This window comes from Oculina patagonica, chromosome 14, assembly GCF_052425735.1.
Source record: "Oculina patagonica isolate OP01 chromosome 14, crgOcupat, whole genome shotgun sequence".
Classification (NCBI taxonomy): Eukaryota; Metazoa; Cnidaria; class Anthozoa; order Scleractinia; family Oculinidae; genus Oculina; species Oculina patagonica.
Genome location: NC_135771.1, coordinates 15,235,251 through 15,259,410, shown reverse-complemented (window position 1 = coordinate 15,259,410; position 24,160 = coordinate 15,235,251). Strand labels below are relative to the sequence as shown.

The 24,160-nt window shown below is 38.1% G+C and overlaps 1 protein-coding gene across 1 annotated transcript; it reads right to left on the bottom strand.

Annotated features, from left to right (window-relative positions):
- Positions 1-1,140: 1,140 nt before the first annotated feature.
- On the bottom strand, positions 1,141-24,150 carry LOC144638001 (DNA methyltransferase 1-associated protein 1-like). The gene is made up of 18 exons (XM_078497097.1): positions 23,939-24,150; positions 21,601-21,692; positions 15,767-15,962; positions 15,001-15,039; positions 14,430-14,500; positions 14,167-14,224; positions 12,281-12,340; positions 7,924-8,037; positions 7,274-7,407; positions 6,622-6,691; positions 5,435-5,500; positions 5,162-5,234; positions 4,568-4,619; positions 4,159-4,230; positions 2,734-2,777; positions 2,372-2,406; positions 1,943-2,011; positions 1,141-1,402 (listed from the first exon to the last, which is right to left on the bottom strand). Exons 1-18 carry the CDS (start codon positions 24,020-24,022, stop codon positions 1,337-1,339), a joined length of 1,395 nt encoding a protein of 464 aa, XP_078353223.1. The 5' UTR covers positions 24,023-24,150; the 3' UTR covers positions 1,141-1,336.
- Between the last annotated feature and the right edge of the window lie 10 nt (positions 24,151-24,160).

Genomic DNA, 24,160 nt, shown 5'->3' with positions numbered 1-24,160 from the left:
AACTCAGCAAACCAACAGAAGAGATGGCGTTATCATTTATAATAAGGTTTACGGTTATTTCTTTCCCTTGATGACAGATTAAAAATGGGAGACAAGAACAAATTATCGTACCGGTTTTTCGAGATGGTTAGTACCAACCTGCACGAAAGGAATACCTCCAGATGGAATTCCCTAATGTTTGGTTAAATGGACAATACGCCTCGCATCTATCATTAACTTATCTTTTCTTTTTACTCCATACTTTGGCTGTTATTACCGACTTCCCGAATATCTCCTTCAGATACACATACCCCTCAATGACTCATCAACAATACCGTATTTACTCGAATAAGCGCCGCGGCGCTTATTAAATTTTTGGCGCCTCAAGTGCGGCGCTTATTCGAGGGCGGCGCTTATTTGAGGGCGGCGCTTATTTAAAATTTGAACGCCACAAAGAGTAAAATCTTTTACAGTAATCAAAAAATAGCGTCTTTTGATCGTCAGTATTCGTCTCTTGCAAGAGTGGCACTAGCTGTCCTGGCAAAGTTCGCGGCCTTTACAACATTTTCAGAACTACGTATTGTAAGAATGTTGGATGGAAAACTAATGGGCGAACGGTAAAATAATCACTTTGAACTGCAAAACATCGCTTTTGATGGAAAAAATGTCCAAGTTTGTTTAAGAGTTGCTCCGTAGTGCTGTTTTTAGTTGAAAGAAATTCCTCAAATACGCGCTGCATCGAGACTGCGGCGCTTATTCGGGGGCGGCGCTTATTCGAGTAAATACGGTATGTTCTCAAAGAGTGGGTTTGAACTTTTACTAACATTTTATTGTTGTAACTGATTCCTTTTCCGCTAGATTTCTGTCAAGTGAACGGATATAGGTGAGTCCCGCCCCAGGTTATTTTTAGGTGACGCCCTATTTTTTTACATTCTTCCTGGTCATTTTGTCTTTTTATATATCTTTCCAGTGTAACTAGCCTATAAAATAAGTAAAAATAAAGTTGTTGTTGGGGTACGTTTATTAAAATCTCGACTTGTTGACTTCGCTTTATTTGAACCCAGCATTTATCCAAGGGGTCGATTTTTTTGGAATGAATAATTCCGGGAAAATATGGCAGTGTAAAAGTGGCTGACTGTTGGAAATTTAAAGTTAACTGAATTTCAGGATTTAAAAGAATCTCTTTATTCATTCTTTATTTACAAAATCAAAGTTTTCACAAAGAGAGAGAGTGACTTCATCCATTATATCGAACGTCTAAAGAATATTCGCTCTTGTGACACCGAACTAAGATTACGTTATCTTCGTACATGTCACGCATCAAGAGACGATGTTCAGTAAAGTCTTGTGATGCATGTTAAAGTCTCTTGGTTTTCTTCAGTGGATTTTGGTCCAAAAAGACTGCTGCTGTTCTTCTTTTTCTCTATAATTGAAACAAAGCAAAAATATATTTAAAACAAGAAACCTTTGAAAGAACTCTGTTTTCACGTGATGTCATTAAAAACGCAAGGCCTCCTGAGTTTTTCTCTTTCATCGGCAAAAAGACGTCCTAAATATATATTTTCTTACAAGTTTTTTAACTCGATGGCATCCTTTTTCAAAGTTCTGTATTAGAATTTCCGAGTTTTCACACCTCACGACATCAAGATGGCCATTTTGGTGTTCTTATCTTACAGAAATGTCAAATGATTCTGCTTACACGGAGTAAACAACTTGCGGAAGACAGGACAATCAAGACGAAATTAGGCTTAAGTCTTTCTTCGTCTTTCTTTCTTTCTTCTTCCAATCTGGGTAACAGTAGGTATGGTTAGCTTAGTCTTTGGTTTGGACAACCGACGCAGATGGCCCAACACTTACTTATCGATACTTCGATCGGGATAGAGCAACACTAACGGCATTGACTGCCTGGAATTGATTATGTCATAATGCAACTCTCGTTACTGTCTAGTAAGTGCACACTAACCGCATTTGGAGTGCCTGGTGAAGGAGTCACCGCGTCTATAAGTGGAGTAGAGGAAGGTGCTGTAATTTGCTGGAAGATAACAGGACAAAACAATTTAATCAAGGATTTCTAACATCACGAGGGGATCAGGAAGGTCAGTTAGAACTTGGCGTGAAGCAAAGAATTGACCTGAGAAGGTTTCATACTGATTGTTAATACACGAGTGATATTACTGAGTTATTGCGAGTTATTGTATTAACTGCACAAAAGGGGTGGTCCCGTGCGGGAAATTTCATTCAATGCGAATATAATTAACAATGCCGTAACAAGAGAACTTTTGATTTTCGCATTTATTCCCTGAAAAAAAAAAAAAAAGACGAAACAAAACAACGCAACGACCTGAACAAAAAACCCAGTCCATCCTAAATAAAACAAAAAATATACACAAACCACTTTGGGAACAGCAGTGACAGCTTCAACAGGAACTGAGGAAAAAAGAAAAGAAAGGTTTTTGTTTTGCTGCAGATTGATTGCTTAAAATGAGTCTCAAAGCTAGATGTTACTGGCTAGTAGCTGCGGGTTGAGATGTAGATAAGTATATCACTGGATTGTAAATACAGTCGTAGTATAACGGCCACCCTAGGGCAGAGTTAACTATGGAGGTTTCAATTAGAGTAAAAAGTATAAGCCGTTAGTGAAGGCTCGATTGCAGTAGAGTTAAGGGAAAAACCATTTAAAAAAAGAAACGCGCACCACAAAAAACAGCAACAACAACATTCTTTAAAAGTACAATCATAATGATATGTAGATACCGTTTATGGTAGATATATCCTTTCCCAAGGCTTCCAGACGATGCCTGTCGCAAAATAAACAGTGAGATAACCTCAACATAACATTTGATTTTATAAACAAAAAGCCGCAATTCCCAACGGAAAGATTATTTTTAAAAGTCACTCCACATAGCAATAGAAGCAGAACTCTACACGCACTCTTATAACTGCTGTCAATATATATCTTTTTTGCTAGTACAACAATACTATTCCAAAACGTGCAAAGAAAAACTGAACTGAACGATTTTGGGAGCTACGTTGATGTTTACAGGGAAATTACCAGATTCAAGAAAGCTCTGTAAAGATTCTTTAAAGTAGCAGTAGAGAAACGACTTAAATATTTCCTGTTTTAAATACCCCGTTTAAAAGATTCTCCATTTTAAAGATTACCTTTTTTAAAGATTCCCGTTTTAATTGTTCCTCCTTTTGATCGATTTCTGTTTTAACAAGATTTCCAACGATTTCCTATTTTAAAGATACCGTATTTACTCGAATAAGCGCCGCGGCGCTTATTTAAGACGGATTCCGCTCAAAGTTCGAGCAATGAGTGCGAAAATTAAGTACCAAAAATCTACTCATAGCACGACAACATTTTGTATACTATTTAAAAGATCCTATCGAAATTCATTTGTCTTAGTGACCCCGTAATTAAATTCTAAAGCATTATCAAGAAAACTTACGTCAAACCTCGTAAAAATGTTTAAAACGCGCGCCATTTTGTTTTGAACTGGCGCAAAACGTCCGTTTTAACTGAAATATAGACAATTTCAAATCCATTTTTCTTTCGCGGGGTCAGCTTGAGTGCTAAATTTTTGGCAGGTTTTTGTTAGCTGTACTAAAACTATTGCCATGCTAGGAGGTCTTTTTGGTAACTTTGTTTTTGCCTGTATTGCTCGAAAGTTGTGCGGAAACCATCTTAATTTTTCGCGCCACAAGTGTGGCGCTTATTCGAGGGCGGCGCTTATTTAAAATTTGGACGCCACAAAGAATCTTATAGTGTGATCGTCCAAAGAATCTTATAAGAATGTTAGATAGAAAACTAATGGGCGAGCAGTGAAACCATCACTGTGAACTGCAAAGATCGCTCTTGATGAAAAGAAATGTCCAAGTTTGTTTTAGAGCTGCTTTGAAGTGCAGTTTTTAGTTAAACGGAATTCCTTGAATAAGCGCCTCATCGGGACTGCGGCGCTTATTAACTTTTTTGTCCAAAATGCGGCGCTTATTCGAGGGCGGCGTTTATTCGAGTAAATACGGTACCTGCTTTTAACGCGACCCAATTCTCTAGGTTCCCAGTTTAAAGATCCCCTGGGCCCATTCCCCGTTCATCGCCCTTCCCCCGTTTCCCGCTTTCTGTTTTTAAGATAGCACTTTTGACCATGTTTCCTGTGTTGAATACTTGGCACTTACTTCAAGGATTGTATTTCAAATTCGCAGTTTCCAGCTGCCTGCTTCAGGTCATATAACAGAATCATCTCATTTCTGCAAAACAAACTTAATTTTATACAAGGCGAGGGAGTTTACACAGCAACATTAGTTTGAATAATTCACAACTGGCGGAGCTGTGACCGTTTTCCAGTCATGCTAAAGGGGCACTAAGCAGTAAATCCCCTTTTGGCATTGTTGCCACTGAAATAAATTGAAAAGGGTTCAAATACCTGCACTACTTATACCAAGAGACAAAACGATATTCTCCTAGATGGTACACACCCAGTTCAATACCAGAGGACAAAAATTGTATAATACCAGTATATGGCTTATGTAGGGCAGTGTACACAAAAACACACACAGTTTACTCAGTGTAAGATTGAGCTTTTACCTCAGTTCATTGAATTGGTGGCTTATATGTTCAGTTGGCATTGGCATAAGATCTGAAAAGAAAGGAACAATATAATCAATTCAAAAGGATAAGGAAGGAAAACGTTAACTCCAGTTTGACAGAGGTGTTACTAATCATGTTATTTTTGAGTAGCAGGCAGTTTTTGTCCACTGACATTACACCCTCAGCTTGATTCAACAGCTCTTCCACTATAGCCTTTGTATAAAACGTGTTAACCTTCCCAGCTGGTGTGTAATTTTTGAACACCTTGTTGGTGGTAACATGCTACATACAACATGCATTGAGTGCATGCGTCATTACAGGTCATGTACCTTGGCTTCAATACAAATATATATTGAACAAAATATATGTTAGGCGTAGTGTGCCCCCCCCCCCTCCCCTGCAAATTTTATTCCATAGCAAGTTAGCAAATGCGTAGTTCTCCTTTTATGATTAGTCGAATTTTTAAGTCTAATCTCAGTGGCAGTGTTTTTGTGAAATTAGCTATTAGTTCTTTATCGTTCAACAGCCTAACTCAACCATCACAGTATTCTGCAAACAAACTAGGAACACAATTATCATACAGGTACTCACCAACTCCTAACTCTTCCAAAAGTTGTTCAACTGCCTTTGCTTTTTTGGTTCCTACAGATCCTGGCATCTTCATCTTAAAACAACATATTATGGAAAGGGTGAATAAAGTGGAGGGATCAAGTCTCAGATGAAAATGATTGACAGAAGAAACACTAGTATCTACATTCAATAACAAGAGGTTTAACTTTAGCAGTGAAACAGTTGAACACAGCCAGCGACAAACCTTTAACAAACTAATGTTGTGTGAAATGGAAATGAAACAGTTGCTCTTACCCTGCCACTCCGTAGATACACACCAGCTCCTTTACTCTCTGGAAACTTGACTCCTGATGATTCAGCCTGCAAAAGATTAGAAACTGTTATCCACTGGCATTTGGAAAAACTAAGAGAGCTATGCTAACAGGCTGTGCCTGAGTACATGTACAGTCAAATCTCTCTAAGACGGACACCTTTGGGACCGGCCGCAGCTGTCCGTCTTAGAGAGGTGTTTGCTCTGTAGAGAGTCGAGGTAATATGACACCAGTAATTCTGAGGTAATAAAGCTAAACCTTTGCACAATTCAACAAACCTTTACTAACTGCAACAACACTAAAATAATAAAAGGACCGTATTTGCTTGTTAAAGCAAAAGTTGAGAGCTTCTACAAACTATAATACTGTAAGTAGAAAATGACCTCTTCAGTGTCCATACACGTAAGCAAAAAGGTAATCCGTTAATGCGTCATTGTTTTTGGTTAGTAAGCTTGGTATGCACGTATCCTTAGGGCGCTGACTAACTTTTCTTAAGGTCGATTCGAAGTTTGGAAGTATTTTCACTAATAAAATCTGTTCATGATAAAAAAAACACTTCTCAAGTGTCCGTTAATTATTTCAAAGTGTCCGTTGTCCTTCTTAGAGAGGTGTCCGTCTTAAAGGGAGTTTGGTTACAGTAAAATGACTAAACGGCAGGGACCATTATCAGGTGTCCGTCTTATGGAGGTGTCCATCTTAAAGAGGTGTTCGTTAAGAGAGAGTTGACTGCATACATGGCCATGACTTGTCAGGGCTTGTAAATAAAGACTAAATAAATATAAATGTGTAAGGACCACACCTCAGAACCACAGACAAGTATTAATGTTTACTAAACAGTCTGGAAAATTGAGTTTCAGATAATCAAGGTCATACTACAGTGTACACTGAATATCAAGTGAAATTACCCTAGATGCTGAGTGTTAGGACTGAACAAAAAATTATATTCTGATGGCTGTTAATAATCTAGGCTGTTGCTCAATCAATCAATCAATCAGTGAATGAGTCAGTTTCGAGTCAGCCAGCCAGCCAGCCAGCCAGCCAGTCAGTCAGTCAGCCATCCAGCCAGTCAGTTTGTCTGTCTGTCCGTCCGTCCGTCCGTCCATCTATCCGTCGGTCAGTCAGTCATATTGACTATCCAGTGACAGGTCAGTAAACGTTGCATGTGCCTACCTTGACAGGTTTGTCTGCTAATTCTCCTTTCTTTTTAGTTGGCTTTTTTTTCACTGGTTTCTTGTCCCGTCTAGTAAAAAAAAAAAGGAATTAAATAAACACTTACAAGCAGGGATATAGCTTGGAAAACGCTAAGCCGGCTCATCAACAAGCCCACCTTGCTTTTCTGGCCTTGGCAGCTCGAAAAGTCTACCTAGTAAGTCTTTGTTTTGATGTGAAATTTCAGCTGGATTTAAGTTGAGTGGATGCCTCACACAGTCAAATCTGTACTTAGTAGACACTGTTAAGCAGATGGTATTCATTAAGACAATGGTAGCTAAGGTCCCAAACAATTTCCTTTATTCCCTGTAAATTATACCACAAACACCCAAAACATGGCTGAAATGGCCTATTACAGTGTATTTAAAACCTGGATTCTCAAATTCATAAATAATTCATCAAGTTAAAACAAAGGAATTCAGAACTGTGAGAGTGGTTTGGTGGCATAAATTAAACTATTTTTTTTTCTTTTTTACCATGACCCAATTTTAGTCATATAAATATCTTGATGGAGAAACATATTCTGAGAGTTAAGTATCTTTCAAGAAAGACAACACGAAGAAAAGTTTTCACTCTTCACAAAACTATGCACACTGTATGGCATAAAACTTACTTAAATCTGTATGAATCTGCTTGGTTCTCGGCAGCTGTGATGAGTTTCTGTAAATCTTGCTGTTTCTTTTCCCTCTCTTTCTTTCGCATTTCAATTTTCCTAAGCTCTGCAACAAGCATCTCCTCTTCTTGTACCTTACAGTAAAAGGTTTAGAAGTTTATTATATATGTAGCCTTTCTCAAATATCTGTAAGTTTGCTTACCTTAAGGTTACTATTATAAGTGGCTTCTAGTTTAGCGAGCTTGACAAAAATCGCTATATTCAGTGCTCGCTAAAATTTGTCTCCGCCAAAAAAATTAGTACCACTCCCATACCAAAGGGTTACAAAGCACAGTCAACTTGAAAAATTCTTTAAAAAAAGCCAGTAACTTTGTTCTTTCTGGCAATGCAAATCTTTTACTGAACATTTATTTCCATCTTAGTTATATGTTCATTAAAAACTGGATTACACTAACTTTTTAATTTTTTTAAAAAACGCTAAATTAAATAATCGCAAAATCTTGCTCTAAAAAAATCGCTAAAATTAGAAGCTGCTAAAAAAGTTTTGAGAGCACAAAAGAAGCATAAGAGTTGCTCAAAGCGATAGCCGAGAGCAACTCTACCTTCTTGTGCATTAATTTTGTCATAATTTACATGGTTGAAAGCTGTACCTGCTCTTGTGTACGGTTAAACAGCTTCAAAAGTTGTCTTTTTCTTTCTGTTTCATGCTGACTGTCATACGGTGCAGGCAAATTCTGTGGTTCTTGACCTGGAGGAGCTCTAGCCTATAATAACAAGCTCGAAATTATTCTTTCTTTCTTTCTATTAAATTAAAAAAATAATGTTCAAAAATAATGTTTTGAGAAGGATCAAAGACCATATATCTTAGTTGATAAATTTCTTTATTCTACATGCAACAGTCTATGCACGGTAAATTACTAAGGGGATAGCAGGCTTGTCGCTAAGGGCCGGCTGCCGACTAATTTCACCAACTGAAAGAGAACTTAGTGTCCTGAAATTTCACATGAAAGCAAAGACTTACATAAACTTTTAGAGCTGCCAAGACCAGAAAAGCCACCTGTGCTTGTTGATGAGCCAGCTAAGTGTTTTCTTAGCTACATCCCTGGGATAGTTAACTAGTCCGGCGGCTTAGCTCCTGAATTGTGCGATTTTTGATACAAGCACCAAACTTTGCAGGATTACAAGCATTTGCATACTAATCAATTCTTGATATAGTGCCAACGCCAATTTACCATTTTCAGCTGGTAAACAGCAATGAAATTTTCAGCCGAGAGGCCCCTCCCCCATGAAGTACTTCTTCTGTACTTTTATAAACCTTTTATTGTAGATTTTTATTCATAAATACAGAAATGAATGCTTTAAATTACCATAGGCTTAAAATTGTTATTTTTTACCATCTGTTTTATACCAACAATTTAGTTGGAAATTATTGCATGGGAAAAGATTTTTCGTTCCCCGCCCTCTGCTCCCTTGCGTCTTTCGTTTTGCGCTAGCGTCCAGGTCTCTCGTGATCGGTGAACCGTTCGCTAACAGAAGAAAAATAGGAAAATATAGGGCTGCACGAACAGTCTAAATTAAGCATCTCATTCTAAATTTTGTACGTGCGACTTGGTATCACTACCTGACATAATAGTATTTGTCTATAAACCAGCTGCTCCTGCTAGTGTCAATTTGAGAACAATCCTGGAAAGAGTCCAGAGGCGTGCCACTCGCTGGATACTAAGAACTAGAATCAGCGAGATGTCCTACAAACAACGACTGCTGACTCTTTGCTTGCTACCACTAACAAATGACAGGGAACTGAGAGATCTTTTATTTCTCTATAACTGTATTTCTGGATACACTGACCTAAATATTGATCAATATAATATAGAGAATATTACATGGTTGCGCGGAGATATGAAATTTATCTTCGAGTGTTCAAATCGATATCTCACGAGTGAGTGCAGTGAACAAGTGGGATATTGATTTGAACACGAGAAGATAAACTTCATACCTCCAAGCAACCATGTAATATTCTGTTTACTATATAAACCTACTAATTACGATGTTTTTGACGATTTTCCGAAGTTATCCGACCATTTTCCGAAGGTTTCTGAAGATTTTTAAAATGTTGTCCGAAGGTCGTACGAATGTTTCCGAACATTTCCAGGACTTTTCCGAAAATTTTCGAAGATATCCGAAGATTACCGAGGGAGATCCGAGGATGTTTTGACTTAATATCAATTTTCTTTGGCTCATTAAGCATTGAAACAGGGCAAACTTGCCAGAAAATGTTCCGAAATCAATATCTTCACAGTCATGTGAAAATAAAATGTGAAAATAACATGTTATTTTTAAGTGTGAAGATATAATTTTTTCGTGCGAAAGATTTCCTGGTATTTCACTGATGTTTTTTGCTTAGTAAATAAAGTTTTTGTTAGTGCTTCTTATGTGTAGTCATATCAATAGTGACCTTTCATTCATTTGCCGGGGCCGACAGGCGTACTTGCCAAGATGTTTTAATTTTACTCATGTGGCGCGTAGCGAGGCGTACTCACTTCAAAATCAGGCTCGAACTTGTTTGTTCATTAACGTTCTTTTAAAGAAAACATAGCAAATTCGCTGATTTTCGCAGAGCATTTAACGAATACAGCTCGCCTTCGTCGCCTGCCACGAGATGTGCACTTATCCACGACTTGACACAAATGACCAGAATTTTAATTTCGACCATGATGCATAGCGATCCCAGTGCGCACACTGCCTGCTTCAAAATGTAGGATTTCAATGAAACTTGATCGATACGTTCTCAGTACTCGTCTGCTTCAATATTATTCCAATCCAACACTAATTCGTAGAGTACAAACATCGCGCAAAACGAGTACAAATGTCACACGATATTTGACCATATTTGTACTTGTCTCATTTCCCTGACCAAAAGATTAAAAATCCTTGGCAAGTCATGTGTGACCTAGGCTCCCGCAGTGCTATCAGAATGGAATTTTCAAAAGGAACAGCATCTTTTCATTCCGTTTACGTGTTGAAGTAACTGTAACGTTCCATTTGTCGAAAAATTCTCACCGAAAACTCCATGTAAATGTAAAGCGCTCATTGATTTTCGATTTCAGTAGTACGTTCTCAGTACGCTCAGTCTGCTTCAATATTATTGTCACTATTATTAAGGTCACGCAACTCTGGGTAACGCTGGTTTTTGCCGGGTCTTCGTTTTCGTACGGGTCTTCGTTTTCGTATGGGTCTTAGTTTTCGTACGGGTCTTAGTTTTCGTACGGGTCTTAGTTTTCGTATGGGTCTTAGTTTTCGTACGGGTCTTAGTTTTCGTATGGGTCTTAGGTCTTAGTTTTCGTATGGGTCTTAGTTTTCGTATGGGTCTTAGTTTTCGTACGGGTCTTAGTTTTCGTACGGGTCTTAGTTTTCGTATGGGTCTTAGTTTTCGTACGGGTCTTAGTTTTCGTACGGGTCTTAGTTTTCGTATGGGTCTTAGGTCTTAGTTTTCGTACGGGTCTTAGTTTTCGTATGGGTCTTAGGTCTTAGGTCTTCGTTTTCGGGGTCTTCGTTTTCGTTACTACCCCTGATTTTGCGCTGTGTTCGTGAAAGCGTTTGTAGCTTAGTAACCAGGCACTAGTATCCAGGCCCATCGCCAAAAGACACCTGGAACGCCTGGGGGTTTAAAATTATTCACGAACGAAAAGCGTGGTTTTCGTCGCTGTTTTGAGAGGAAAAACTTTTTCAAAATGATCAGTCTCCTTGTTATTTTTGTTTGTGAGGATAGTAAAGAGCTGCTTTGTCGCTTATATAGAGCAATTTTTCAGTTTTATGCGCAAAAATACGCAGAAGATGCGGAGGATGCAGTGTGAGCGATTTATGCAGATTTATGTGGACCCGCACGGCCGCACCACCGCTTCCTGTCAGATGTCCTGTAAAATTGCATGCAATGTTCTCGTAGATAAGCCGCACCCACGATTTTGAGCCCAAAATTTCGGCAAAAAAGTGCGGCTTATACACGAGTTTTTACGGTACAATACAGGTATTACTCTTGACAAATTTTTTAGCCTAAGTTTATTCAAATATTTTCTGCATGCCACTTGCTTTACTTGTGGCGTGACACTACCTGTTATATTGACATGCCCTGCACCTAGTTCCTCTTACGTAACTGCCCTTGCCACCGTTCTTAATTTTTGTGTCTAATATTATCTGCATCTTGTTTTCTTACTATAGCTCTAAGTAATCAATTAGATTTTTAACATAAGTTTTAACTATACTAATTAATTAGATTTATTGTATTTTTTTTTTCAAATTTAAGAGTTTTATCACCATTCTTATTAGTTTTTAAGGTTGCGCCTCGCATGGGTAACATTATTTTCCCGTTATCGCAATTCCTTTTTGGTCCTTTTCTTTCTTTAATTATTTTTGTAAATTTTGAGACCAATAAAGTTGATAGACAAAGAAATATTTCACGAAATTTCATTGATTTTAATAAATAGCGGTTTCCATGGAAACCGGTGGTTTTCGGACTTGCCACTATATCTAAATAAAAACTTCTGTTGGTGACCACTTTCATTATGCCAAGTTTCATGCTTGCATCAAAAAGTGCACAATTCAACTAAAATTTTGAGCTAAGCCGCTGGACTAGTGGTATAAGCACACAGGAATTTTTAAGAAGACAAGAGAAGTGCAGAAAGAAGCACAAAGTGCAGCTGAGTGTACATCACAATTCACAAGTGCCTATGGACATTGGACAAGGAGCAAGAAAGTTTACTAGTTTTTTTTCTGACATGCATTATAACTCCATAAAGTGTGAATGTGACATAGGCTGCATTGGCCAAACTGGCCAGTTGTAGTTCACACAATGTAATGTACATGTATATTTTACAACATATGTTGTACATGTAGTATGGAACAACAGTCACAAAACATTGTTTGCCCAATGGTGAAGATTTCAATCTTCTAACCCGAGAGGCTGAAAGGAAATCATGACTTTCATAACAGCCTTTCATAACAACAACCTACCTTAAGTAACCTTGTAACACAGCTGTAGTAGCGATCCTTTAATTCTTCAATAGTGCGAGACTGAAACAAAAAAAATATGATACTTTTCAACAGCTGCACACCTTCATAACCAATGGCCCATGATTGACTAAAACACAAGGCATCTTGAAAACGTCGGCAAGTTTTTTCAAGTTTGTTGATCGTAATCCATTTTAATCCTCGTCAGTTGAAATCATCCTTGGTTATTTTTGCGTTTTTATTACTCCTTTGTTGTTTTTCTATGTTAGACAACTATTATTTTGAGGTTTTCTTCAATTTGAAAGTAATCAGAAAAATGACTTAAAATATCATGACACTGCTTCTTTAAGGTAACCGTAGACCTTCGAGGGGCAATTTTTTTGAAACCAAATTTTCTTAAGTCAAATCAATGATTACTTGTTGACCAAGAGAGTTACCGTATTTATTCGGCTATAGGCCGAGCGATTTTTTCACCAAATCTTACAGAAAACTGGTCAAAACTTAACCAAATTGTAGGTTCGGCTTATAGCCGAGTATTTCCGCCGAAAAAAAAATTTCCATGATACTAGAAAAGAGTTGAATTTGAATAAATTATTCATCTAAAGCCGAGCGATCATCAATAAAGGAAATTAACAAGCATTTGTAATTAATTCTTGTTCATTACCTTTTATTTAAGTGGCGGCTCCTAAAAAGCCATTTGGTTTAGTGAAGAAACGTTAAGAATGAAGTTATTATTTGTCTTTTCTTCGCTATTTACTAGTAGGCTGGAACTGCGGTCATTCATCGGCACTCTCTGGAATATTATTTTGTCGGCGTGCGTGATTGTCTTTTGAACGGTCGAGATCATTCGAAATCTCGCATGTATTGAACAATTTCCTCGCAATCTCTTCCACAAGTAAATTTCTGCCTGAGACTGTTTCTTTTCCTTTGGCTTTTTAAAAGTTTTATACAGAATCAACCGCTAACGTGACACTTCAAGAGAAGAAAGAAAGAATGTTGCTTTGGCGACGTCAGAAACTGACCAATCAGAAAAAACTTGTACTTCGCACTTCGCGCTTCGACCCGCAAAATAAACCGCCTGTTCTGCAGGCTATATTTTTGTTCAAAACTACAACCTTTTAATACCACGACTTCTCTGCTAAAAGAAACCACTTTAGGAGAGTTTGATTGGATTCAGAATACTCAACAAATACCAGCAACAGCACGGCATTACATATTGATAACATCTAAAGTTCATCCGCTTGATCTGCTCGCTGGCGACTTGCGAAATATTTTGCAACGAACTGAACAGTATTCATCCCGTATTCTCTGGCGATTTTGCAGTTGTTTTGAATGGTCTCTACCTCAGCAACAACTTTCTTCGGAAGGTTAAGTTGTTTGAAAACTAGTAGCTTTTGGTATGATGATCGATAACCACTTAATTCTTCAGAAGAATGCGTGATTGTTTGAGATGGGATTCTAAACTGGTCTCGGCTTATAGCCGAGTGTTTCGGGGTTTTTTTTGTCAGACTCGAACTGGTTCAGAAAACCGAAAGTTTAGGGTCTCGGCTTATAGCCGGGGTCGGCTTATAGCCGAATAAATACGGTATCTAATTAAGGTCCCGGACAGGCCAAAAGAGTATGCTATGCCAATCATGCCAGTGGTGGAAACGGCTTACTTTACCTAACTCTTTCAAAACACACAATTGAATACATTATTTGAATAAGAAAACATGTCAGTAACAATAATACTGTAAAATAGAATTAACAAGGACACTAAATTTTACCATGATTACAATTTTAAATAATATGTATCTTTAGTTACCACAAAAGGATCTTCAATTTTAATTAATTCCATTTCAAAACCTAACAAAAGGAATACAAGCTTGATTAAACTGGTCACACTGTACCTGATGCTTCTCTTTGTCAAACCTGTCGTGAATTGTTATGAAACGAAGATCAAACCGTCTAAAATAAAAAGAGAAACACACATTTATTATCTGTGGCAAATACAAATATACATGTTTACGTTGATGTCCAATAATGTACAATTTACAGTCAAAATGATTTCAAACCAAAAATGTTTCTTCATTTATGTACATAACAATATTAGGCAACCATTGGAAGGCAAGAATAGCTGGCATGCAGCTTGCAACAATGTAAAATTAATTACCTGCAGAGATCAAACAAGTGATCAGTTTCATCTCGTGTCCATGTGGAGGGTGGCCCGTCATGGAGGTACATCTATGTATGTCAGGTCAGAGAATTACTCAGTAGGAGTGACATCAAGAAAATATTTTGAACATTGCATTTTATTAAGCAGCAACAACATGAACGGTGCATCTTTGGCCAAATTTTTTACTATTAAATGGTTCCTGATAGCTGATATGATCAAGAATGAATAAAAATATAATTAATAATCATGTTAAAGAATGAGACAACACTTCTCTGATCTTATTGTGTGGGCATAATCTCAAGAGTACATGCCGACATGTACTTCTGTACCTTAAAGCCTCCCCTTACATAAAACAACAACATTTTAATGACAGAATACATATTAACAAAATGCAATATTATGCTTAAGATCAATGCAAACGCAACCCTTTTATAAAACCTACAGTAACCATTTAAAATCAGGGTTAAGGCACAAAGAGTAAAGCACAAGCACCTTCAGGCTCACTCTATGCTTTTGTTACTTTATTGTACGCTTTGCTATGATTAAAATTACTTAATATTAAACCAACCTGGTACTCTTCATCTGTATAGCTTGGAACATTAACTTTCTGAGGATTTCAGAAGATAAACCCATTACCCTCCAATAAATTTTAAAAAAAAAGACATTATAAACTACAAACAATCCACAGCTACACATGTACAAATGTAGTATAAAATGAATTTCAGGTCAAAATGAGTTCAAACTAGTTTGATTTCCATTTTCCTTTGAAAAAATAATAATTGTACCTGATTTATTACCATAATCTTTAAACAAAGAAAATTACAAATCAAACTATTTACTAGTTTGAAATCATTTTTTCCTGAAATTCATTTTAGAACACAACAGCTGCAGGTGTAAAGTACACACAGTCAGGTACATTAAGTAGAGGAAAGAACAAATTAAAATAATTAAACCTTCGCATCATCCTGATAGCTAAGTCTTATGCCCCAGAAAGCATTATATAATACAAAACAGTCTTGTATGCTGATACAATCCTCTGAGCATATTCCAGACTGTCAGACTGATTACATGTACATCCAGAGAAGGGTAAATCATCTGTAGTTTCACCTACCCAGGTACACTGTATGCATCAACTACTAAATAAATATCTCAGACTTACTAAACTGCCCCAGAAAATCTGCAAGGAATCCCGCTTGCAGCTACTTAGACCTTAGTTACCCAGATGTCAAGAGATAGAGGAAAAAAAGTGAGGTATAGAAGTGACTGTTATGTTATTGTCACAAAAAGGTACTGATTAAATAGTCTAAGATAAAAACAAAATGAAAGTTTCTTACCTTGTTAAATCTGGCAAAAGGATACTCTTTTGCTTCATCAGCAGCTCTTCTCCAGTGGTATAGCATAGCACCATCTGTGCGAGCAGGATTTGTAAAAGACACCCACTTCCACGGCCTGACATGTCGCCGCCCCAGCTTTGCCTTCATCTGTTTGTATCCATGACTAGTGTCCGATGAAGCAAGTGGTGGCGAGTCCCTAAATGATAATAAGTGGAGAATGAAATCAGCACTAGTGAGTACAGTGAAACCCCGTTAATACTGCCACCAACGGGCCATGGATATTTGGCCGTATTAACGGGGTGGCCGTATTAACAGAGTAGGATCAAATTAAACAACTGTTCTTTAATAAACATCACAACTGCAAATATACAGTGCTATTATTGAAAACTAATGAAGATTAAATCAGCACATTTACAATTCATGCATGGAAAAATGAACATTACTGGACTGAACAGGCTAGCCACAAAACCACACATGTCAATGACATGACAAGTTACAGGCGTTTCGGATAAAAGAGTGTCATTCAATATTGTTTCCCGAGTACTGTATTTGTTTTGTTTGGTCAATTATTAAGGGCTATATTTGGTTCGAGTGGCCGTATTAATGGGGTAAAATTATAAAGGATTGTACAGGTTGGGTTTTCAAAATGTGGCTGTTGGCCGTATTAACGGGGTGGCCGCATTAACAGGGTTTTATTATAAGAAAATGTAAGGGCATTTTGCTGGTACAAACAAAAGTGGCCGTAATAACAAGGTGCTATGCTATGTGTTTTTAGCAGCCATGTGGTACAGATTTGAAGGTATTTTACGAATAAACTCCTGTGCCAGCAAGAAGTGTCATTACTTCCTTATTACATGAAATTTTCGCGACACGTTAATTTCGCGATTTTGAGGTGCGCATATTTCCCGACACTTAAATTTCGCAATTTTGTAAAAATTGTGTATTTTGAATCACTTTAATTTTGCGTTTTTGAGTAATACACATTTTACCTTCCTTTAAAAAGGACTTCATTAATGAAAAAATAACGTCAAAATTAACAAAAAAGCAAGGGTGGGACTAAATCTCGGCAATTGCTACAACAGAGCAGTTAATGTCTACAAGTACATGTACACCTGTAGGTTATGCTTGTACGTGCATGAGCTATTGTTCTTGAGTCAATTGACGACAACATCTATTAAGATTGATAATTCCTTCCTTCAGTGGCACTAAACTTATTTTTTCTTAATTATTGAAATAATGTGAGTCACTTGTAATTTTCGCGTCATGTAACATGAGGGGACGCAGGCGGTGTCAACTGTAAGTACTTCAGAGGAATGCTAGGATATTATCCTAGCATTCCTAACATACCTCACACCAGGTTCCTTCGCTTGAGCCGCGAAAGGTGTCATAATCTGTTTCGCTGTCAAAAACATTATTTAATCTAATGAAGACCAGAAAAAGATGATCATAATACCGTCGACTAATAATGTTGTGATGTTGTGATAACAGCGCGCTGTGATTTCGAGTTTTTAAAATGTTGTCGATGTACCTCGGCAAAATCGGAGAAACAAGGAACAAGTTTTAAAGATGATTATTGAAGAAAGCGTGAAAATAAACAAATTTTTAAACTAACAACGAAAATGCACAGCACATTTTATAATACCGGGGAGTCTGTTAATAAAATACAGCCGGACTGCTGTATCAGTACATGTTATTCGATTTTCCTGTTCGAGCCTATCAAAAAACTATAGAATTTTCGAACTGACGAGCGCATATTATAGCCGCAAGTAACTTACCAAACTGAATTAGCTGCATAATGAGCGGCCGACAATAATAGAAAGGAATTTTCCTATGTTTTTTTTAAAGGCCAAAGCAGTTTTATTCTTGAACTGCGAGAGTAGCGGCCTTTTGCGTACCTGACTCGTACTGGTAACAGGCCCGTAAAATTACGAAACTGAATCTTAAAGCTGTATCGAAGCAAAGCCTTCAGAAGAAAAACGCATCCAATGGAAAACAATGCTAAATAACGCCGCACTGTTTCCATTTTCAGCATTTTGTACAATGTACAAGTGTTGCGGCAAGCATATGTGTGCAGCCGTCTTCAATAGAAACATGCACATAAAATTATTTTTTGCAGTTGTTCCATGACATGGCTGCACCACCTAACAGACAAAAAAAAAAAAAAGGTTGCCAGCTAATGATTAGTTACTCTTGATTATGTATTCCATTGGGAGAACAGACTTAAAAGTATATATTGTGGCTCGATGCAGACGACGTTCGAATAGTATCCCATGATGCAATTCTCCGCGCACTTCACGCAATATCGAAGTTATGGCGGATTCCACCGTAAAATAACGCCGCTTTCTCTACGGCACATTTCGTATTTTTTCCAGTCAAAAGCAAGAAAATTGTATTATTTTGTTGTTTGTCATACTTCCATTGATTTGCAATTGTCCTTTGACCGTGGTTTGTTAAAAAACGTCCTTTATTTTGATTATTTTGATTAGCCTTCCTTCACAGAGTGTTCACTGACCCGCGACGAGGTCATAAATATTAACGATTCTTCGGATTATATAAAGCAGGTTTCTACTAAATATGGGTCTCACGCTAGCATAATGAAGGCCATATTTTTGTACTTGCAAAGAAGTACCCAGAAGTACCCGCATTTTAATGACTTTTTCAGCGATCAAAGATGACTGAAATTTCGATCGAAAACCAGCGCCGCGTGCTGCGAAGCGTGTGTGATGTCTGTTTCAGGCAACAATCGCTGGGCTCTTTCGTGAGCTTTGTCATCATTGCCAGTAATATTTACATTCAAAATGACTAATTTCGAAAGTCATTTTATAACTGTACTCTTCAATTAAGTGAAATGCTTACAACTGGTGAAAAAGATTATGTAAACAACGCTGAACGAGCCCGCCGACTGCGAAGCGGACAGACTAGAGATCGATAGCGATCGATAGAGATGTAAGAAGAAATTTAAGAAAACGGATTCGGATCTGCACAGGACTTCTTTATTAACACTCCAGCAACAAATAGCTCATCTATAGCCGGATTTTTGACTGTCACAGGAACGAGAGCTCTTCGACGTTCGTCTTATTGTTCGATAACACTAACATGTATTTCTCTGTATACTAGCGAAACACAGGTAAATCCCTTCAATGTGACACTGAAATTCTCCTTTGAAACGCAGTGAACGTAGAATAAGTCGTTTTCCTCGAAAGCAGCAGCTTTTAAATCAAAACTAGTCCGCCGGAAAACACGCCATGGCGAACGCTTCTTCTCACTTCGCGAGAGCACAGGCTTCCCAAGCTCAAAATTCGTCTTTTTGATGTGTTTTTGAGCCTTTCGGGCGGCCGACTCTACATACGTGGTGTATGCGACAGCTTGTGTATATAGAGAAATGTATGGGAAAATCACGGGTTCTCTAAAATCGGGTAAATAAATATATATTTTGAAATAAAGTTTACCTACCTCAAATGTGTCGCTTACTTGTGTCTTGTGCCGAATTTGGAGTCATTCCGACGCCATTTAGCGAAGTTATTCGAACGACTTCGAATAACTTCGCTAAATGGCGTCGGAATGACTCCAAATTCGGCACAAGACACAAGTAAGCGACACATTTGAGGTAGGTAAACTTTATTTCAAAATATATATTTATTTACCCGATTTTAGAGAACCCGTGATTTTCCCATACATTTCTCTATATACACAAGCTGTCGCATACACCACGTATGTAGAGTCGGCCGCCCGAAAGGCTCAAAAACACATCAAAAAGACGAATTTTGAGCTTGGGAAGCCTGTGGCGAGAGCTGAATATATACTGATTAGGTCACGTACGCAGTGATAATATAAGATGAAACGAAATGCATCATGGGATACTATTCGAACGTCGTCTGGGCTCGATGATAAGTATCTCCGTGTTGCGGTCTAAACTATATGACCCACCAGTTGAAGGAAAGAACATTAAAACAATTTTAAAGCGTAGAAGTATTAGAATTGCAGGTTACATCGGACTGTATGAGGCGTGCCGCCCGCCAGCTACGATGAAGAAAATATTAAAAGGCAGTGCAGTATTAGAATTACAGGTTAAATTGGACTGTATGAGGCGCGCCGCCCGCCAGCTCCGATGGAGAAAATATTTTAAAGTGGTGCAGAATTAGAATTGCAGGTTACATCGGACTGTATGAGGCGCGCCGCCCGCCAGCTCCGATGGAGAAAATAGAATTGAGCAGTACTAGAATTGCAGGTTACATCGGACTGTATGAGGCGCGCCACCCGCCAGCTCCGATGGAGAAAATAGAATTGAGTAGAATTAGAATTGCAGGTTACATCGGACTGTATGAGGCGCGCCGCCCGCCAGCTCCGATGGAGAAAATATAATTGAGCAGAATTAGAATTGCAGGTTACATCGGACTGTATGAGGCGCGCCGCCCGCCAGCTCCGATGGAGAAAATAGAATTGAGTAGAATTAGAATTGCAGGTTACATCGGACTGTATGAGGCGCGCCGCCCGCCAGCTCCGATGGAGAAAATATAATTGAGCAGAATTAGAATTGCAGGTTACATCGGACTGTATGAGGCGCGCCGCCCGCCAGCTCCGATGGAGAAAATATAATTGAGCAGAATTAGAATTGCAGGATACATCGGACTGTATGAGGCGCGCCGCCCGTCAGCTCCGATGGAGAAAATAGAATTGAGCAGATTTAGAATTGCAGGTTACATTGCTAATACTCTTGTACTGGTCAGTTTTAAAATTAATCTTTACTTCGACGATACGGCTGTATATTTTAGAGAACGAATAGAAAATGAATGTAGCGAAACATAATGCATCGCAAATAAAATGAGCCCGTTTTTGTAACAAGAGTCTGACCAAATGTTACAACAAGATGGAATCTTCAATTTACTGAGCATGACCTAAAAATAGTAATGTTTAATGGATTGACTTACCTGGCGACCTCCTTATTAATGATCCATGACGTGATATCCCGGGCCATGATTATATTTAAAGCGTTTCTTGTGTATGACTGAAAAACTGAACTACGTGCAACCAAACCATTTGCAATATGTCGTAAGATATTTAGGATTTTGAACGACTTTCTGCGTGGAAGGCGCCAGCGTCACCGCAACTCGCGGCTGCAAACTCACCGTAATTTTCACTTTGTAAATCCACATGAATGATCGATCGACAGAACATAGAAATGATCATCTTGCATAAGGCGAAAACAACTTAAATCTTAAAAGGTCGAAACGTTTACGCGACATCAAAGTATCTAGAAATCATTCTTGCTAGATGAGCTTCTTAGGCTACCCAATTGCCGCCAAAGCAGAATTCGCCGCGAACATTATAATTTATTCTGCCGCCAGAATGGAAATTGATCCATGTAATATAACACAACTGATGAGAAGATAACTCAAATGCTGCTGACAGATTATAACACTTTCGGTAACCGCGAACTAATCCTCTTAAGAAATCAGGAACTTACAGTTGACGCCGCTTGCGTCCCCTCATGGTTTGCAACACTTATTGTTCCATCACTTAAATTTCGCGATTTTTTTAGAATCGCGAAATTCGCGAAATTAACGTGTCGCGAAAAATTTCATGTAAGAAGGTACATTGTACTTCACAGCAAAAACCGATTAAAAATCATTAATATTGAATCAACAGTGTGTCGCAATTTGTTCTTAATGGACATTTCCCTTTAATCAAGTACCGGTAGCACATGATTCATCACTTCGAAGTCTGAATGTTCCAAATACTCTGATAGGAGATCGTTTAATGACTTTCCTTTCTTGCATTTTTTCATTACCCATTAAAATAAAACTACTTTTAATCTTTTTTTCCATTGCACTAACCTGCTATCACTGTATAGCAAGGCATACAACTCACGATGCATCCCTTCTGGACGTTTGAAGCTTTGTTCCCCAGTTCTTCTAAGCTTTCTTGGCTAAGAGACCAATATAATATACATTAACCCACTGTGGGCACCAGTAATAAGGCAGTAGGAACTTCTTTGTGACCCAACTGGCACACTCGCATTCAAAGTTAACCTTGCTTAAGGACGGGTCATGGGGGTTTTCATTGTTGCTTATTTGTTTATCGGTGTTGCAGTGAATAAGATCCCATCTTGCGGTGATCTCAAACCCGATGTTTGTGCGATGTTTGTGTTTATAACCTGCAGTGTACAGTGAAACGAAATTATTGCGGTGTTACAGCTCCTTTCTGACACTTGTTAAAGCTAATTTAGCTCCCATGTATTTAACTTGTGACAAAATACAGTCATGCTAGCTTACATATAGAGCACCCTCCATATATGGGTAATAAAATAATTGCATTGATGGTTTTTTGACAATTTTTCTTGCAGTGATGCGGCTGTGCAGTGTTCAGGGTTTTCCAAGTCCCCTCCCTTAAGGGACACTGATTACCTGTGCACCTAAAGAATGTATATTTTTCATTTGTCAAGATTAGGTGCTAATTGTACCCTGGAAGTAAATGAAATTGTTATTTGACTATTATTACAGGGCTTCAAGTGGCCTCCTGCCAAAATATAGGGCTAAATATAGGTAGGGTCTTTTTTTCAAAAATACAGGACTAATATAGGGAAATTTTTAAAGAAATTTAGGGCAATATAGGGATTTTTAAAAAGTATTTTCAACATGTATGGAGCAAAAGGATACTTTTTTATTGATCTTTATAGGCTTATAGCAGTCACACTTAATATTCTTACTGGTTTGTTAATTACTTGACACAGGAAATCACTGCCCTTATTGAGGCCTTCCAAGGCATGTGTGTGTGTGTGTGTGGGGGGGGGGGGAGATCGGTGTCCCAATGTCCCATTGTTTCTGAGGACCAATCTCCCCTAAACAACTGCTGTAAATGTTGCTGTCGTTTCTGGTTATAGATCGTTATGTTTGCTTTCGTTTTCCCGCATCTTAGCAGTTTGTGTTACGGTTTAGTCATTGATTAGAGCCAGATGTTCATTTAACCTGTGCCTGGCTTGAGGGTCCGGGAAAATTTTTAAGAATCTGAGCACTCAGAGTTGCCATTTGCTGCACTCTAGGTCACCACCATGCTATTTTTATTTCTCGATAAGTCACCAGCCAATTGTTTTTTACTGATCCGAAAATGCATACAACTTTCCAATGTCACTGCCTTTTTTAAGTGTTTTAACATGTTGCTGTCTGTAATCATGTTGCTTGTGGCTGTTTAGTAATTCCTGTGTCACTTGTTGCTTTTGCCCCTTGGAAGGCCTTCTTGTTACATTCACCATCACAAGGTTGATCATAACCTTAGCAGCTTTTTTCTGGTTTATTTGAAATAAGTCTTATTTAAATGACCCTAGTCAGGATTTTTGGCATTATATTTCACGCAGAGCGTGTCACAAAAGAGATGGCCCTGAAGCTGCCTCATGCCTGTCTCTTTCCTGACATGCTCTGCGTAAAATATAAGGCATGGCTGACTAGGTTTGTTAGAAATTGTACATGCATCGAAGGTCGAATTTGAATTTGGAGTGTGTGTTTGTGGAGAGATCAAGTAAAAGCTGAGAACAATGCAAATAAGATTTTGCTTCATCGTACAACTTTTGTAATTTTGAGGGCAATGAAAACGGCAGATTTCACCGATTTCAAAGTGTAGCTGACTGAGGTCCCTTAAATTATAGGGATTATAGGGCTTTTCTAAACTAGTGAGTGAAAAATATAGGAGGAAATATAGGAAATATAGGGACGCTTAAAGCCCTGTTATTAATAATCATTATTTCATTCTACATTTGGAACTTATGATACAGTTAATTCTAAACATCTTTCTGTTGCTTAAGTCTTTGTGACAATAAAACATGTGTCAGTGTGTTTACCCTGTACATGAAATTATTCAAGAAAACGTCTAGGATCTAGTATAAATGAAATATAGAGATAACAACTGTATTACACAAGGCAGCCCAATGGATTGAATGCTTACTAATCTGGTCGACACCTTGTGGTCTATGAACGTTGGCAAGTTCACTGAACAGCCATATAAATGTGTTGAATAATTCAGTGAATACTGAATTTGTGGTGGTACCAACCCCCTGTAACACGCTGTCAAATGTAACATTTCATTTCGAACCTATAATTGAAGTGCCCGACTCTCAGGTTTGCTTTTACTGCGCGTAGTCTTATTTTAAACCATTCTCATACATGATAAGCTTACTCTTACCTTGTTTCCTCCAACAATAGTTTCTTTGCTTGGTACAGAACCGAGCCCTTGCTCCAACTCCAAAATGTCTCGAATATCGCTCATGTTATCAGTTTAACAATCACAACGATTTATAAATGGTATAAACCAGTAAAGAGGTTGTAAAAACATTGAGCACACACACTTTTATAGATTAGGCATGTGCGCCGCCATCTTGTATTCGTTCCTGGTCCCCAGATTCTC